This window comes from Brienomyrus brachyistius, chromosome 20, assembly GCF_023856365.1.
Source record: "Brienomyrus brachyistius isolate T26 chromosome 20, BBRACH_0.4, whole genome shotgun sequence".
NCBI classification, from domain to species: domain Eukaryota; kingdom Metazoa; phylum Chordata; class Actinopteri; order Osteoglossiformes; family Mormyridae; genus Brienomyrus; species Brienomyrus brachyistius.
In genome coordinates this window covers 2,272,811-2,288,266 of record NC_064552.1, presented here as the reverse complement: position 1 = coordinate 2,288,266, position 15,456 = coordinate 2,272,811, and the positions used below count along the sequence as shown (strand labels likewise).

Below are 15,456 nucleotides of genomic sequence, written 5' to 3'. Positions count from 1 at the left end.
GCTAGACAAGACACAACTCCTCTGAAGAGCTGTGAGTCATTGCCAAGGATGTAGAAGTATTTGCACCTTCACACAGGAAGCTCACAACATGCAGGAATATGTACCTCATATTCCTGCAGAATTTCCATGTGAATTCATATGGACAAACTGTCATTCACTGGCTGATAAACTTCCCCTATAGCTGATGTAGGGAATTTATGTTGTTATTTACCACTGCTGTCACTGCTGAGTCCTTGAGGGTCCAATGCTGGAACCCCCACTGCTCCAGGGACCGCCTGACCCCGCTTTTTCAAAAGAAAGCTCTATGCTTCTTTAGATAAGTGTCTGCCAAACGAAAAAGTAAATATTTTACAGCCCTTTGTATTTAAGTCATCTGGAAATAATGGACATTGTAAAATCACATTATTGTTGTTATCGGAGCTTATTGTTAATCTGTCCATAAGACAAATGAAGCCGGTTACAGGCTCATGACACAACATGCAACGATTCCTCTGTCCTGGCAGCTACCGAAGGAGCCGCAGGACCCGCAACGGCATGGCTCGCTGGCGGCGGACAGGACAGCGCAAAGGAATGTCAGAGAGGTGCCGAGTGAAAGGCGTGCGGAACCAAGAAAGGACTCCTTGGAGTTGTGGTTGCAGCACACTTCTGCTGGAGCACTTTGTAGTAACTTTATTGCAAAAATACAAGTTCCTTCTGCCAGCACAACATTTACAAACTGGGTTAAAGTGGAAATCCCTCAAAGCCCACTTACATTGTCAAGAAATCCATCGTCACACACTGGTCTCATATTTTAAAGGCCGATTGCTGCACATAGACATATGTACACAGTTTCGGAGTTGCAATTTATCAATGTTTGTTATGTTTTAAAAAAAATAATCATAAATCTGAATAATGTCATAAATTCATACATTTCCTTTATGATAAAGGTGCAACGATACATAGGGTGCTGCTTGAAATTTCTTAACCTCTTGTGAGTTACAAAAATAAACCGGAAAATGCAGGTGAAATCTCTCTCTTTGGTTCCATTGTAAAAGTGGGTTTCCAATCCGTTTTCTTGCACTTCAGACAATTAACATCCGTAGTGGGAAACTAAGCTGGACTTATTGTTTCAAATTATTTTCTTTTTTGTCAAATCCAAATAGTAAGCATTGTGAAATGAGTATTGAACAAAGCCATATTAATGCCGGCCTCCTTGTCGGCTCTCTTTCAGAGGTCACAAACATAAACCATGCCAATCTCTTTGCTTCACTTGTTAGCTGTGACAGGAACATAACTCTTAATGACGTTAATGAAAATGACCTGGCCTGCATCTCAGATTAGACAGTTGGGTCAATAGCACAGCTCGCCTGGTGCTTTGTAGGGCTTAAACCTGGTTCTGTGATTGTTTTTTTAACAGATAACCTCTGCATGGCCATAACTCTTGGACTATTATAAACCTCTCAATTGTAAAACATAATTCAGGATTAATTCCCAGTCCTCTGCAATCATTGCTTGTGAAATGCTGTATCTCAAAACATGCTAATACTGTCAATTCATCTCATTAAGTTGATTGCTTTGTACAAAGACGATAATTTCCTGAAGCCCCTTGTTACAGGATAGAGTGTTTACCAATGACTTAAGTAATAAAGTTATTATTACTTATTAAGCAATAGTATAAAGTCCTATTAGTAAAAATCGGAATAAACTGGCCTTATTGTGGTTTTCTCCAATCATGTACGTTATTCTTTCTCCCGTATGTCACAACAAATACGTGATGTTCTCCAACACACTCTTTTCCTATCCCTGGAGAAGATTTCTGAGGTGTTTTTCATGTGTTAGAGGAAACAATCTCCATGCTCCACTGTCCCTGTTTTTGTGGTTTTCCGGACGATAAGCATGTCCGGCCACGTGACAGCGAGCGCTCTGTGGTCCGTTGTACATTAACTACGCTGGAGCACCTGCAGCTCATTGTCACCCTTATTGTAAAAAACATAAGAAATATTGTCAGACACGTCAGTCTTCTCGGGGTCACGACGTTGATTTTTCTGTATAGTAGGAGAGGTCTCTGTGCAACCATTCCTGTCAGTTTACCTACTGGATTCGGTTAATCCCCCCCGGAAAGGGCTGCGTAACGATTAACTAATTTATAGTACTTAATTTACTTGCCCAAATGTTATAATAGCAAACCATAAACGATTTCAGTATGTATTTTCAGCATCCGCTCAATTACATAGTTCACTCTTCTATAAGTGAATTAAGCCATGTATATTTCGAGTTTTTAGGGCGATATTATTTTCAAAGGGCACACCCACACTTATTAGGCATATATAGTTTGTGAAAACTCAAAAGAGTGAAAATACTGGAAAATTATGCTTTTCGTTCACCGTGATGATGTTCTGTCCGAATACTGCCAAAAGGTTCATTTGTAATTACTGTTAGCATCAAATAAGGAACATAAATCCATTTAATACGCTCCGTGTTCCAATGGACCGGACTTTGCGGCTTCCCTGCTGCAAATAGCGTCCCGATTCGGGTCCCGAGGCGTGAGTGCCTGTCACACTGGCTGCTCAGTAGCTTCTGCTGTGGTTTTGTCAGCCATAAATTACACAGAGTGTAAGAAAGTCTGCGGTACCGAAGAAACCAAGTCCTCCCAGCGAGACTCAGCCGCAGGTTTGCTAAAGTATGGAGGCTTACATCCGTAAGGGAGCCAGAGCTGAATGGCTGTAGTGGGGAAACAGCGGCACAACTCACAAATGAGTCTAACAAAGCTCATGAAATTCAGGTTAGACCGAGGGCAGGGAATTCCCAGGCATTATGGGCACCGAGGACCGGCTGCTATCATTCCCACCAAGATATTAATCCATTAGCATTGGCTGAACTTTCCGTATTGTATCCGATAAAACTTAAGCTGTTAGTTCGCGATATAAATAACGTGCTTGACGTTAACCCTAAGCAGACACGGGTTTAAGCTTCACTTGTTCATGAAGAGAAAGATCTATCCACCATCAGGATTTCGGCTTTACGAGACGATACTGAAAACAATGGAGTCTTCAGATAACACACGCTGGGTTTCAGTTCCTTCAAAAGAAAAGAAAAAAAAACTACGGCTAATTAAGGAAGGACTCACGGGGTAAAAATCAGCACAGCCTACTGCCCATGAAGCCGACGTTTCCCCGCCCTCGACACAGACGACGAGAGCGGCTTTATCAAAACGACCGACCCTAGATGACAACCTGACCGCCTAAGCATTTGAAGCGGAGCGTCAGATACGTTACAGTACATACTGCCCTAATATCAAATGCATTATTACTAAATAGATACCATTTTCATATCAAATGTAAGGTGCAGTCATTTTAGTCTGAAACATAATCGAACATTTCGAATATCACTGATCACATACAAGTTATCTTCCTTGAATTAAAAAAAATATCTTTTTTTTTAATTTGAGAGATGCCTATAAAAATTCCTTGAGACTGTTTTCGCTTTTGTGACATAAAAAAATGTCAATTCGCAACAACCTACGGAACTCTCTCCTAATTCAAACAAGACATTGAGATTTTAATCTTCAAAATAGCATATCTAATTATTGTTTTTGTTTCTGAGCATACGATTTTATCCAAACAACGTACATATCTTACAGTTTACTTTACAGGTTATCCATTTTTAAAGTAGGATATTTTAACTTAAATAATTCATGATTCCCGTTTATTATTTTGTTCAAAGGTCCAGCAGAGACTCCTCCTCCTCTTTAAACAACGATTTGGGTGCAAGTCCAGGTCCTGCTACACTGCTACACCAAATGTCTGCTGGCTCATTTTTCCCTGTCACTCTCGATTTTCAGTTGAACTAGTAAAGGAGAGGAGAAATGGACCAAACGCAACCTTTAATGGTGGGAGAGAACCGCTACAGTCTCTTAAAAAAACACACACAAAACTGGTTAAAATTTAGAAAAGAAAAATGACATGGATAGGCTACTGTTTTGGCTCTGCTGGGTGGAGCTGATGTTTCCTCCGGAACATTCTGGCTCTTAAGCTGCTCACTGAGGATGCTCAGCTGCTCGGAGGCCGACATCTGTAGTGCTTGGCTCCTCTCCCTTGGACAAGAGGCACGTCCCACACGATTCCATGCTAACCAGGGCGACCAGGGACGGTGTGACACCGCACAGGTCGTCCTACGGCCGAGGAGCCAATCAGGAGGCCTCTGCAGTCTCCTGTCAGCATCCACAGCCTGATCCCAGCAGCGGACTCCTAAGCTTCTCTATAACTATAAAGGGGTGGGTGACACGGCAGGGTCACCCAATAGGGTTAGGGTGCTGTAGTAGGAATAGAAGGGCTTTCGGCCAATAGGGTCAGAGCAAGTCCAGAAAACTCCATGGAACTGGCAGTAGTTGTGTGAGTCTCACGGGTTCATGTTGGCATAGATCACGAGGCTGAGGGGGGGCCCAGAGACCGTCGGGGTGAGCTGCTGGTGGTGGTGGAGGTGCAGTGCCCTGGGACGGGTCACAGGCCGTCTCTTTTTGTCTTCTTCGGGGGGGGGGGCATCATCTGGTGCTGCATGTGAAATAGATGGGGCGGGATGGGGGGTACTGGTCATAGTGCCAAGCAGATGGACAGCTGACCGCACAGGCCACGACATGCTAATCCCTGGCTGTAGCAGGTACAGGCAGCTGGGTCACGGCAGGGGAGCTCCAGGCCCTCGATGGGACGGGCGAGCAGGCATGGCACCGGCCATCTACCACGTCTCGCCGTTCAGTGCGGTACGGTGGTGGACTTCACCGGAGAGAGCTTCACTCCGGTCAAGCAGAGCCAGAAACTCTTGGACCTCCTGGGAATCTCCTGCAAGAGAACATGAGAGCGATCGAAAGCGGAAAAGGCATCATGTTATTCACAGAAAAAAAACCAGAAGAACCACTTTCTTCTAGTAACAAAGAATTGTCTTTTCATTGTGACAATGAATAGCTGGGATCATCCATGAATCACAAATGGAGAAACAGAGCTTGAAAAGGCTAAAGAGATGTGAGGGTCTGTGTAGACTACAGTCACATGCTATTCTTGGGCATCCTTTTCTGAACAGTACGACACTTTATATATCCACTAGATGGCAGCAGCCGGGCCTGGTTCCAGTGAATGTGCAAACGTGTTGGCAGTGAGTGATGGTACTTAGACTGAGTCTGAATGGATCAGAGCAGCAGTTATGGTACAGAACCAATGGCAGTCATATGGGGGCACATACTCCAAGCCTCACGTGTTAAATCAGTTCCCTACACTGTGGTTATACACAGTACATTATGCAGATTGTATTGGTTACTTTGTTGCCTTGGTTCTACACTGGGAACCAGAGTTAAGAGCCCATCCTAGAGTGAACCACACATGCATAGCTGTGATCAGTAGGGCTTAGTTATGCCGTAAGCGAAGATCACGCACCATGCTGCGGGACACCCTGAGGTCCTCCTGGCGTCTTCCGATGACCGTACTGCTCAAGCTGCGGGCAACGCGACGCATGTTCTCCACACTGTACAGCTGTGTTTCGCCTCGTCCTTCATCCTTCGCAGCAGTAGCGTGCTCCTCTCCCAGGTCGTCCATGCCACATGACTCCATTGGCTGTAGCTCATGGTTAGGGGCAGGAGTAAACTGGCGAGAAGACCAGAGACGCTCAGCATAACCAACCCAGGTCAACCACACATCTGAGTTCAGCTTTCAGACAATGGCCTCCACCTGTCAAGCCATCTCCATTACTCTACCACTGACTTGTACATCAGTTTCACACATCCTCCCTTGGGTTGTAAAATATACAAGGCATTGTCTACCATCTTGACGGCCTTTTTCTGAGTATGGGCAGATTGAGGTTCTTACCCTATGAGAGCAGACCAGAGAGGATCCACAGCCAGGGGCCTGGAATATACTCTTCTCTATCTCGGCCGTAGGGGTTTTGGAGCGCCCACCAACGATATTCCCAGACAACTGCCTCTCACCAGCTGAAGGAACTGAAAGACAAAAGAATAATAAATAACAATAATAATAATACCAGAGGAAGCAGAGTTCACACCAATTCTGGGGACTTCCTTTCATCAACAAACCATGACTTAAATATTCGTAGCCTCCTTGATGGTCGATGATGCAGGAAGAACGAACGCACAAGACGAGAATTCCGACACTGTTTCATTTGTGTCGGTGAGTTGCTTACCTGACGTTGCTCCAGATGGTGAAAAGTTGCTCGGCAAGGTCTCCAGAGGAAATGTAGTGTCCTCTCTGCTTGTCTGGTGGAGGACTTCCAGCTCCTTATCCGGTGAGTCAGTGACATCACACCATAAGTTAGTGGCAGGCTGAATATTACCGGAAGCCTTGGAGTTTTCAGCCTGGGACTTTCCCTCTACGGAGGGATCTGGTGGATCAACCACTAGCTGAGAGGAAGAAGGGCACCCAGGCATGCTGGAACTGGAGTAAAACTGGCGGCTGGGTGAAGTGCAGAACGCCATGATAACACTGTCCGGCCTGTCCAGGCTCCAAGATGACCAGTACTGAACAGCGGTGGAAGGCGGCTGCAGCCGAGGGATGGTGCAGGGAGGAGCCGGAGACTGAATTTGAGGTGGGGTCTGCACTGGATGTTGAGTGGGAGACCTTGGATAGTCACAGCCCGTCCTGTCTGCAGAGGGCTCTACCGGTGATGCTGTTAGAGCCTGTGGAGGCCCCGGATTATTAGCTGAGCTTTGGTCAGGGATTTTCATGGAGCTCGGGAACGGCAAAGCTGCAGTGGCAGGGAGAGGTTGGGGCTGCGGCTGGGCGCTTTGGGTACAGCCCTCCCTCTCGCTTCCAGGAGCCCTCCAGAAGTCTAGGGGCAGCAAGGGCAAGGTGCAGCGTTGATGGACAGGCTCTGCTTGTTGACCTGAGGATGGACTTATGTCGGAGGCCTCAGACCCGTCCCGGCGGGTTACATGGTCCTGCCCTTCCCTTCTCATCTCCTGCTCTCCCAGCTCTGAACAAGCGGGCAGATTCTCCGAGTGCTCTCCGCTGGGGCCCTTGCTCTGCCCCACAAGTTGGGGGGAGCAGGGAGATGGGCGGCTCAAGGGTCCAGGGTGTACGTTTCTAGAAAGGGAGAAAGGTTGACTAGGGAGAGGAGAGGGCGGGGCCAGAGGCGCATCCTGGTCTGCATCCCAGTCCTCTTCCTGATGGGTTGTCAGCAGTATTTTGATCGCGCCAGGCTGTTCACTGAAAGGGTTGGGATGGGGTTGGGATGGGGATTGGGAAACGGGAAGAGGGTTCAGGAAGACGAAAGAGGTAGGTCAATGAATCTCATCTGACGGAGAAAACATCAAGTTTACAGAGAGGACTCGGGTCAAAGTCTCTCGCTTTGCTATTCGGAACTACATGCCTATACATTTCCCACGACTCCGTTCTAGGCCATGGCGTAGCCCAACACAAAGCGCCTCTTTTGTACCTTTGTAGCTGCTGTGCTGCTCATCGTGCTGAAAGTCAAGGGGGCAAAGCTGGATGGTGGAGGAAGTATCTTCAGAAAACACTCTTGACACATGGAAATACATATAAAACCACACGTGCGCTTCTTTTGTAAAAGAGGACCATGTAGGACCCGTCAAAGTGCGCCAAGTCAATCCATAAGGGTTCTGTTGACTGTCTGTACCCATCCTTCTCTTGTGAGTCAGTCCAGGACAGGGAAGTATTTGATGCGTCCTCCCACAAATCCCACTGCATGCATTTTTATCAAAGATCTCCTTCACCCTAGATGAGGTCCTGTGCCAAGACATCAGATCTATGGCTGCCAGATATGTTACAGCAAAAGTTGCTACAGACCCTAAGCGTGGTGGCACACGCCCATTTAAGGCCCGTGGGCAACTGAGCATTGATCTACCGGTGTAAAGTTTGCAGCAAAACTGCCTTTTGGGGCTTTTGCTGTCAAAGTGCAAAGATAAGGAGTCTGGGGTTGAATAGTTAGAAATGTCTCGTGGGTCTCGAGTGAACAGTCGGTTCTACACATTATTTCACCATCCCTACTAACACCTCTGGAGACAGAGCCCTGGGCTAAGTTAGACCAGCGAAGGAGGTTTGGAGGATTTAGCCTAATGCTCGGTTTAGTATGGAAGGGCAAGAACCGGGGAAAATTCCCCCCTCCCCAGTGAGATTAGTCATAGTGCTGACTTGGGTGAAATTCAAAGACTACTCAGCACTCAAAATCATTCCAAGACACCTTTCTTGAGAATTTTTTCCCCCCTTATCTAAGCTCGTCTCTAAGTCGTGCTTCAACTTTTGCCTGGTGTTATTCAGGATTTTGAATTCTCCAAACGAAGGCCAACTAAGACACCTTTAAATATGGCTGAAAACATTTCAGAGACCATTACCTACATTAATTAGTTGCTGTTTGGGGGGTTCATTTAGAAGTTTACTGATGTCGAACACCTGATTAATGAATCCTTATCCGTGTCTTCCGCTCCGCCCCTGTACTACATTGTTCAGTAATTGCGTAGCTTTCAGAGCAGGCCGGGCAATAAATCATACCAGCGCATAAATCGATGCTGAAACACAACAGCGCTGGGATGGGTTACTGTGGCTCTCCCGGACTTCCACTGTAACTGCTGCTGTTCGCTCTTTAAGGCTGCAGCCTCACGTCTGCAGTTTCCTGCGGAAACATCACTGGAGGCTACAGCAGGAGTCGCTACGGCAGCCGTAATGAAGAACAAGGCGGGAAGGCCGATTTCTCCATTTAAAAACATCGTCGAAAGCCGACGTTCGGCTCGCCGCGCCGAATGACGCCGTTATTGCGGTACCTTTCCTCGATGATGACAGCCATACCAGAATATGGAACCCACGTCACTCACGTTGAAAGGTTACATTTAAAGGGTACCTTACATATTTGTCAGGCAAACACCTTAAAGTCCAGTGTGACAGAGTTTATTCCATCGACAGAACAGAAAGTGGAGTTTACTTAAAGGCAACTGGTGCAATGCAACAGACACAAACTGCAAAGCATCTACATCTACAACTCTGACCTTGAAGATGCACCTGGGCTTTGAAATGACTGAAAATAAAAACGATTTCTGAGTGTCTGCTGGCGGTGGATTTATTTAGTGATGTTCCAGATCCTGTCTTACTCCTTGCCCGAAGACTAAGGGTATGACGGATGGCCCATGGAGTTTGAGCTTACCCGTGTCTATTACACAGGGTCGGATCAAAGAAATGATGAGGTCTACCTCACAGGGGACAGAAATGGACGGACACTTTGACCAACAACCCACAGGTGCACAGGCCAACTTCTGCATTCGATTTAGCAGAACGACAAAGCAGGACGAGAGCAGAGTTCGGGTGACATTCGGTCCAAATTCCAAGATGACGTCCTACTCGGTGTGTTTGCGAGAGAACCTCTGAAAACAGCAAATGTCAGTAGGACCCCCCCCCACCCTCTCAAAAACTGAAAAACTCAGAGTAATGAAATGGGGATCAAATTCCAACCAAAAAAATCGAAAAAGGTCAATAGTGAATTTGTGACAGGCACCGCGCTGGACACACACAGGAGACAGTTCTGGTACCTGGGAGGCCCCTGCGGCTGCGGCTGCTCCTGCTCCAGCGGCTGCATGCGCTGCTGTAGGCCCCGCGCTCTCCTCATGCACTTTTGCAGCTTCTTATCGGCAGCCATTGTCCTGCTATGAGTGTTAGCACTGCCCTCATGCATGGTAAGTCTTAGTTTAGCTAAAGGAAAACAACGGGGAAAAAAAAACAACAAAAAAAAGGAAAACAATGCAAAGAAAGGGAAGCAAGAAACAAAAAACGCAGGAAACAAAAGAGCCAGGTTACGAGGGGCATGCGCCGTTTGTTTGTTACCCAAAAAAAAACCAAAAGGTTGAGACAACGTCATGGGAGGGGGGCGGCACTGAGGACTACATGGGGCTGCGTCTTATGGCTCACAAGCCGAGACAATTTGTCAGCAATATATGCCTGCATCCTCCTTAGTAAAAATACATACGTTTATTTTCACCACACAAACAACAGGAGGGACTGGTTTCAGGCATAATTCATTCCATTTAAGAATAAAATTGGAGTAGCTGAAAACTATCTAACTGGGAAGTTAACGGTTTGACGTTTTCTCAAAACAGCAGCAGACAGAAGTTTAGATGCTCGTTTGAATCGTGGGGGGGGGGAATCTCTGTTAAGTTGTTTCTGGATGGCTGTTAAAAAACATTAAAAATGTCTTCGGCACACAATGAAAGAGTGAAGGGACTTGTGCTGAAGACGTTTTTAAATTAAGTGGCAAATAGAAAGATCTTCAACATTAACTACACAAAAAAAGGATAAGAATCTCCTCAGGATGTAAATAAAGAGACAGAGCAAGACAGACTAACAGACTGACGTTCAGACAGACAGACAAATACATAAAGCATTAAGACAGCGTTTCCCAATCCGCTCCTCGGGGACCCACAGTCAGTCCATGTTTTTGCTTCCCTCCCAGCTCCCTGCCAGACAGACCACATTTTTGCTCCCTCAAAAACATGGACTATCCGCGGGGACCCGAGGACCGGATTTGGAAACAGCGCATTAAGAGGTCATTTGGGGGAGGATCCTGCTTCACCCCTGGGCTGTAATGCTGGGGCAACGAACTGCACCTAAACCGGGAATTGGTTTATCTATGGAGGAAGCAGCATACAGTCATATACAGGGCTGGGGGCACAGGGGCACTGCGCCCAGCTGGCAGCCGATTGGCCACCGGAGGGTCCCCTCCCTTGTCACTCACCCATTCCAAACATATCATTGGGTAATGCTAAGTTTAACCCCTCTGTATGATTTATGGCCCCTTTTAAGCCCTCCCCTAGAATCACTCCTGAGACCAGGTCATGAAAAACAGGACAAGCCTTTGGTGAAAAGCAGAGATACATGAGGGGGGGGACAATTCTACAGTGCTGGAACTGGCCCTGTTCTTTGCTTGTAGTCCTGCTGGCAAGCAAACACAGGAAGTGGTCAGCTGACAAACTACCTTCACTTCCTTTCCGGCTGTTTAAGCAGCTCGGAAGCAGAAATCCGACCTGGATCATAGTTTCAGAGAGACATTTAAAAATAGTGAGGCTGAGCAAGTTTACACAGACGACATTGCTCCAGTTTATTAATCATTTAAATTGGTTTTCCACTTCCGCTTCCATGATGCGGACCTCCATTTCTAACGTTGATCTGGAATACAGCGCAGGGGCCAGTCACACCGCGAAGGAGCTCATTACATGCTCCACCTCGACAGCACCGAGGTCTGTGCATGAGTGCCTGGGGATCCGAGCAGAGCGTGGAATGACAGGAGGGGGGGCGGACAGACAGAGGGAGGGAGGAGCAGACAGAGTTCTGACAGACGGAGAGCGTGGGGGGGGTTATGGGGTAGTAGCGGCAGGCAGTGGCAGGTTAGGGTTACTTACACACAGCCTGGTGGCAGACGGAGAGAGCTGCTACCACGTCTCCCCCCTGCTCGAGCTGCAGCGAGCGCTCTAACAGAGAGTCGGCCTCGACAAGCGAGCGCTCGAGGCCAGCCCCCATCCCTGCGGATAACACAGCGAGGCGAGGGAGCTGTGAGCGGAGAGCCACGAGGGAGGGGGCGGCCAGGGAGGAGGGGGCGGCCAGGGAGGAGGGGGCGGGCAGCGTCTGTGCTAAGAGCCCCCCCACCCACCGCCCCCGCCGCCATGCACTCGGGGCTGACTCCCAGGAGATCCCGGCAGGCGGCCTGTCTGTGTGTGTCCCTGGGTATACGCGACGTATAAACAGCAGGGCCCGTATTTAAGGCCAGGCCCGGGACCACATACAACACGTCTTCAGACTGATTCTCCTCTCTTTGCAGCTGTTTGTAATTTTAAAAGAGCGGCAAACAAACGACTGGCCGGACACCCCTTCCAGCTAGACCCGCGCACCCACCGGCGAGACGCTTCCCCCTACCGAGCTTAAACGGACACTCCCACCTTCACCACATCAGCACCCTGTCCCGAGGCGCGGAGGAAAAGGACCGTTCCCCGGCCCCCGAAACGCACGAGCCCCCTGCCTCCCGCCCCGCTCCTTGTGGTTACCCTGGTGCTGCAGCTCGTCCAAGTCCATGAACTTGCTGGGCCGGGGGTTGAAGCCCATGGCAGCCTCCTGTTCCCGCTCCCGCTTCCGCTGCAGCTCCTGCTGTCGTGCCCGGCGTGCCACCTCCTCCTGGAGCTCGTCCAGCTCGCTGCGGCCCTCCCCTGCAGGCGCGCACACACACACACACACGCGTGTTACCCTGGAGAATTGTGAGACGGCCGCGGCGGCCCGGCATGATGGCCAACGTGCCAGTTGTGCTCATTCACCCACCCAGGCTCAGGTGACTGCTGGCCCAGGATGGCGCTCTGACGTCCTGCAGGATGGCCCCGCTGCTCTTGGACTTGGGTACGCTGCGCCAGGACGGGCCTGAGATTAAATGTTTCTTCGTTCCCACGTCCCTGTCATGGAGAAGGACAGCCACCTACATTCTCGCGGTCGAGCAGCCGAGCGAGAGAGAAGCTGTGTTCCTGTTTGAGCTGTTTGGGTGTGTGAACCTCGTGGAAGTGAGTTAGTCTGAGCTTCACGCCCATGCGAGCTGCGTGGGATGTGACCTGCTTTCCCAGGTGGGCCTGAAGGTGCGTGCGCTCTGGTGGACCTTATCTCTGGGGGTTTTCCGCCAATGTAAGATGTGTTGGATGTGACCTCCACCTCCCAGTGTGTCTGGACGTGTGTGTGACCTGTGTGGGGCTCTGTCTCTCTCTCCAGCGGTTTCATTGGGTACCTGCATGAGCTGCGGTGGACCCTGCCTTTCTCCAGCTGTGTGTGTACCTGTGTGAGCCGGCACTGGGCCCCTCGCTAAGGGGCATGTCCATGCTCACAGGGCTGTTGCTGTTCCTCTCACTGCTTTCATAGCCACTTTCCATCCTCTGGATCAAACGCGGCTGGTGCTCCAGGCTGTGCAGTGACTGAGGCAGAGGCGGGGCCAGGTACCCGCTGGTTCTGACAAGCATCTCCGGACCTCCGGCCCCCTGCCTGGCGGCTGCCGAAGTCCCGGGAAACACCTCACCCCGGCTCCCGCTTTCCTCCAGCAGCGGCGAGGGCCCCAGGGGGCCGAACCCAGCCTGCCGCCATCGCTCCCGGCTAAAGATGCTGTCGATATTCAGGGCCTCGCGCCTGGGCCGCCAGGCTGGTCGGTAGCGCCCCCCGGAGGAGCTGGACTTGGACTCGCTGCTGGTGCTCTCGTTCTCCCAGTCGCGAGCCCGCGCTCCCGGCTCCAAGCTGCCCACCCCCGAACTGGAGGACAATGACAGCGGCCGGCTGTGGACCATAGTGCCACCCATAGCCTCTTTGAAGTCCTTCAGCCGGCTGGAGGACGGCCTGGGCAGCGTCCGTGGGACCAGAGGCTCCTTCAGGATCTCCCCTGCACAGGACGGAAGAAACACTCTGAATGGAAAAGACTAAGGGGAGAGAGAAATTAAAAATGAACGGAGAGAAAGAGAAGCAGAAGGACAGACAGAGCACCTCTGTGCGGAAACTGAATGGAAACCAAACTGAAACCAAACGTTCGCTAAACTGAAAGTGAAAGCAGGCAGAGGCGCCATAACAACGATGCATGTTTTTACATGTATGGAGATTCATCTGAGGAATCAGCATTTCATGTAGTCTGTTTGGGCAATAACAGGTGATATTCAGGGCCCCCGCCTGGGCCGCCAGGCTGGTCGGTAGCGCCCCCCGGAGGAGCTGGACTTGGACTCGCTGCTGGTGCTCTCGTCCTCCCAGTCGCAAGAGTCAACTACCTTATAGGAATTTCTAAATTTAGCGGAAAACCTCGAGTTTCTCACTTGAGGCTTGTTTTTCATCACGCGTTCTGAACAGGCTCTGCTTGTGTTATGCGTTGGACATTCATCCTGATCTACATTACATCTGCAGTGGCCAAGAAACACAGATGAGTTCTGAACCGAACTTCGTGAAGGGAACATGGCGCCACCTGCAGGATCCGTGCCGCCGTGGCAGATGGGGTCGCCGTCCAGGTTACAGACGACCGTGCCCTGAGAATCACAGGAGAAGCGGCTGGCCATGGACTCATGGTGCTTGTGGGGGCGCCGATGAGAGCAGCTCTCCGTCGAGGAGTCTGTGCGCGTGTCACTGGAGATGGACGGCTCGCGACCTGGAAGCAAACCAGTGGGACGACGTCACACGTCACGGGCGCCTTAAACACGTGGATTCCTGAACCGGCAGAGTCCGTTATTAATCAGGCATCGCTAGGCTGCTGGCTGAACGAGTCACGCAATTAAGACCATTTTAACCCAAAGACGAGATAAATAACTGAACAGCTGAATAATGGATTAACTGGAATGATGAAAAATGACTTGACGATTCCAGACGTTTCTGCTTTTACCCAGAAATGCATAAAGTCATTATTGAAATTAATCACTTACTGTGTGTTAATAGGCTTCAAACAACTAGCTAATGTACTAAAAAATCTAATTCAAACCAGTGGTTCGGGTTCACAAATGAGAAAACAATGAGAATGTATTTTATTCTCAATTTCTTTCAGGTTCTTGTGTGGAGCCGCAATGTTCCGCCTGAGCTTCCTCCTTCCTCCCAGATTTCAGTGACATTGTGGTTTGGGAGAACTAGCGTCTATCTGTGTGTGATGGTCTGTGCTTCTCGACATTAGCTACAGGTTCACCGTACATCAATAGTTCTAGAAAATACATTCATTCATAAATTCACGTGTCACTCACAGAAATGAATCGGGAGCTCAGAATTTACCCGAAAAACCATATTTCAAAATTGACTGACACCACAACAAGCAATGATAGCGTAACAGATCCCTGTCATGTGATCAGTCACATGGGAGGTCACATGACATGCCTTCACGTCTGAGACCCCTCTAGTATTCCTGGGGCTTGTCTCCGGTCGGCCTGTAACTATTCATGACTGATAACTGGAGACTGCCCTTACCGGAGTCTTCACTGTCATATCCAGCCTTGCTGCAGCGATGCAGGTCCAGCTGCGGAGGGACGTCCTGCGCCGACACCGGCGTGCCCCGCGGGTCGGCGTACAGCAGCAGCAGGGGCTGGTAGTGGCTCTTTATGCAGCGGGACACGACGTCTTTCCACTTGGGGCCGATCTGTCGGAAGGGGCACAGAGGGAGGCAGAAAGGGTCGTCTCTTAGCAACGGCGGAGCCCTTACTGCCTTCTACACGACACTGCCACGGGGCCACCCTACACAGCCAGGGGCCCCACTCAAAAAGTCACTTTGGGGCTGCCCCAGATGTTTCAAAAACAGAATCAATAGCTGGTGAGTAGAGTGAGAAGACTGTAGCTTGCTGGCGGGTTCGCAGAACGTGCTGCTTCAGCATCTCCTAAATAAAGAACGTGTTTATTTAATATTTAGTGTAGTGACCGTTTTTGGCCAAGAGGGGGCTCCACACAAACATGTAGCTTGCATAGCGGTAAACACCACTGCTGTGCACAGCTTACAGGCCACGTTATG

At 49.5% G+C, this 15,456-nt stretch overlaps 1 protein-coding gene across 7 annotated transcripts in view; it reads right to left on the bottom strand.

Moving 5' to 3' along the window:
• Positions 1-654: 654 nt before the first annotated feature.
• The window catches only part of LOC125715693 (inactive ubiquitin carboxyl-terminal hydrolase 54-like), a 52,061-nt gene continuing 37,259 nt past the window's right edge, over positions 655-15,456 (bottom strand). For 5 of the 7 annotated variants that reach the window (XM_048987527.1, XM_048987528.1, XM_048987529.1 and 2 more), the window contains 11 exons: positions 14,922-15,090; positions 13,942-14,121; positions 12,783-13,374; positions 12,285-12,412; positions 12,017-12,175; positions 11,378-11,497; positions 9,515-9,674; positions 6,163-7,184; positions 5,832-5,962; positions 5,403-5,609; positions 655-4,814 (listed from right to left, as the gene is read on the bottom strand). In XM_048987527.1, the coding sequence (XP_048843484.1) occupies positions 4,728-4,814; positions 5,403-5,609; positions 5,832-5,962; positions 6,163-7,184; positions 9,515-9,674; positions 11,378-11,497; positions 12,017-12,175; positions 12,285-12,412; positions 12,783-13,374; positions 13,942-14,121; positions 14,922-15,090 (2,955 nt within the window). In that variant the 3' untranslated portion in view covers positions 655-4,727. The remainder of the gene's footprint in view (positions 4,815-5,402; positions 5,610-5,831; positions 5,963-6,162; positions 7,185-9,514; positions 9,675-11,377; positions 11,498-12,016; positions 12,176-12,284; positions 12,413-12,782; positions 13,375-13,941; positions 14,122-14,921; positions 15,091-15,456) is intronic. The other 2 variants (XM_048987530.1, XM_048987532.1) reach the window with 2 other exon arrangements.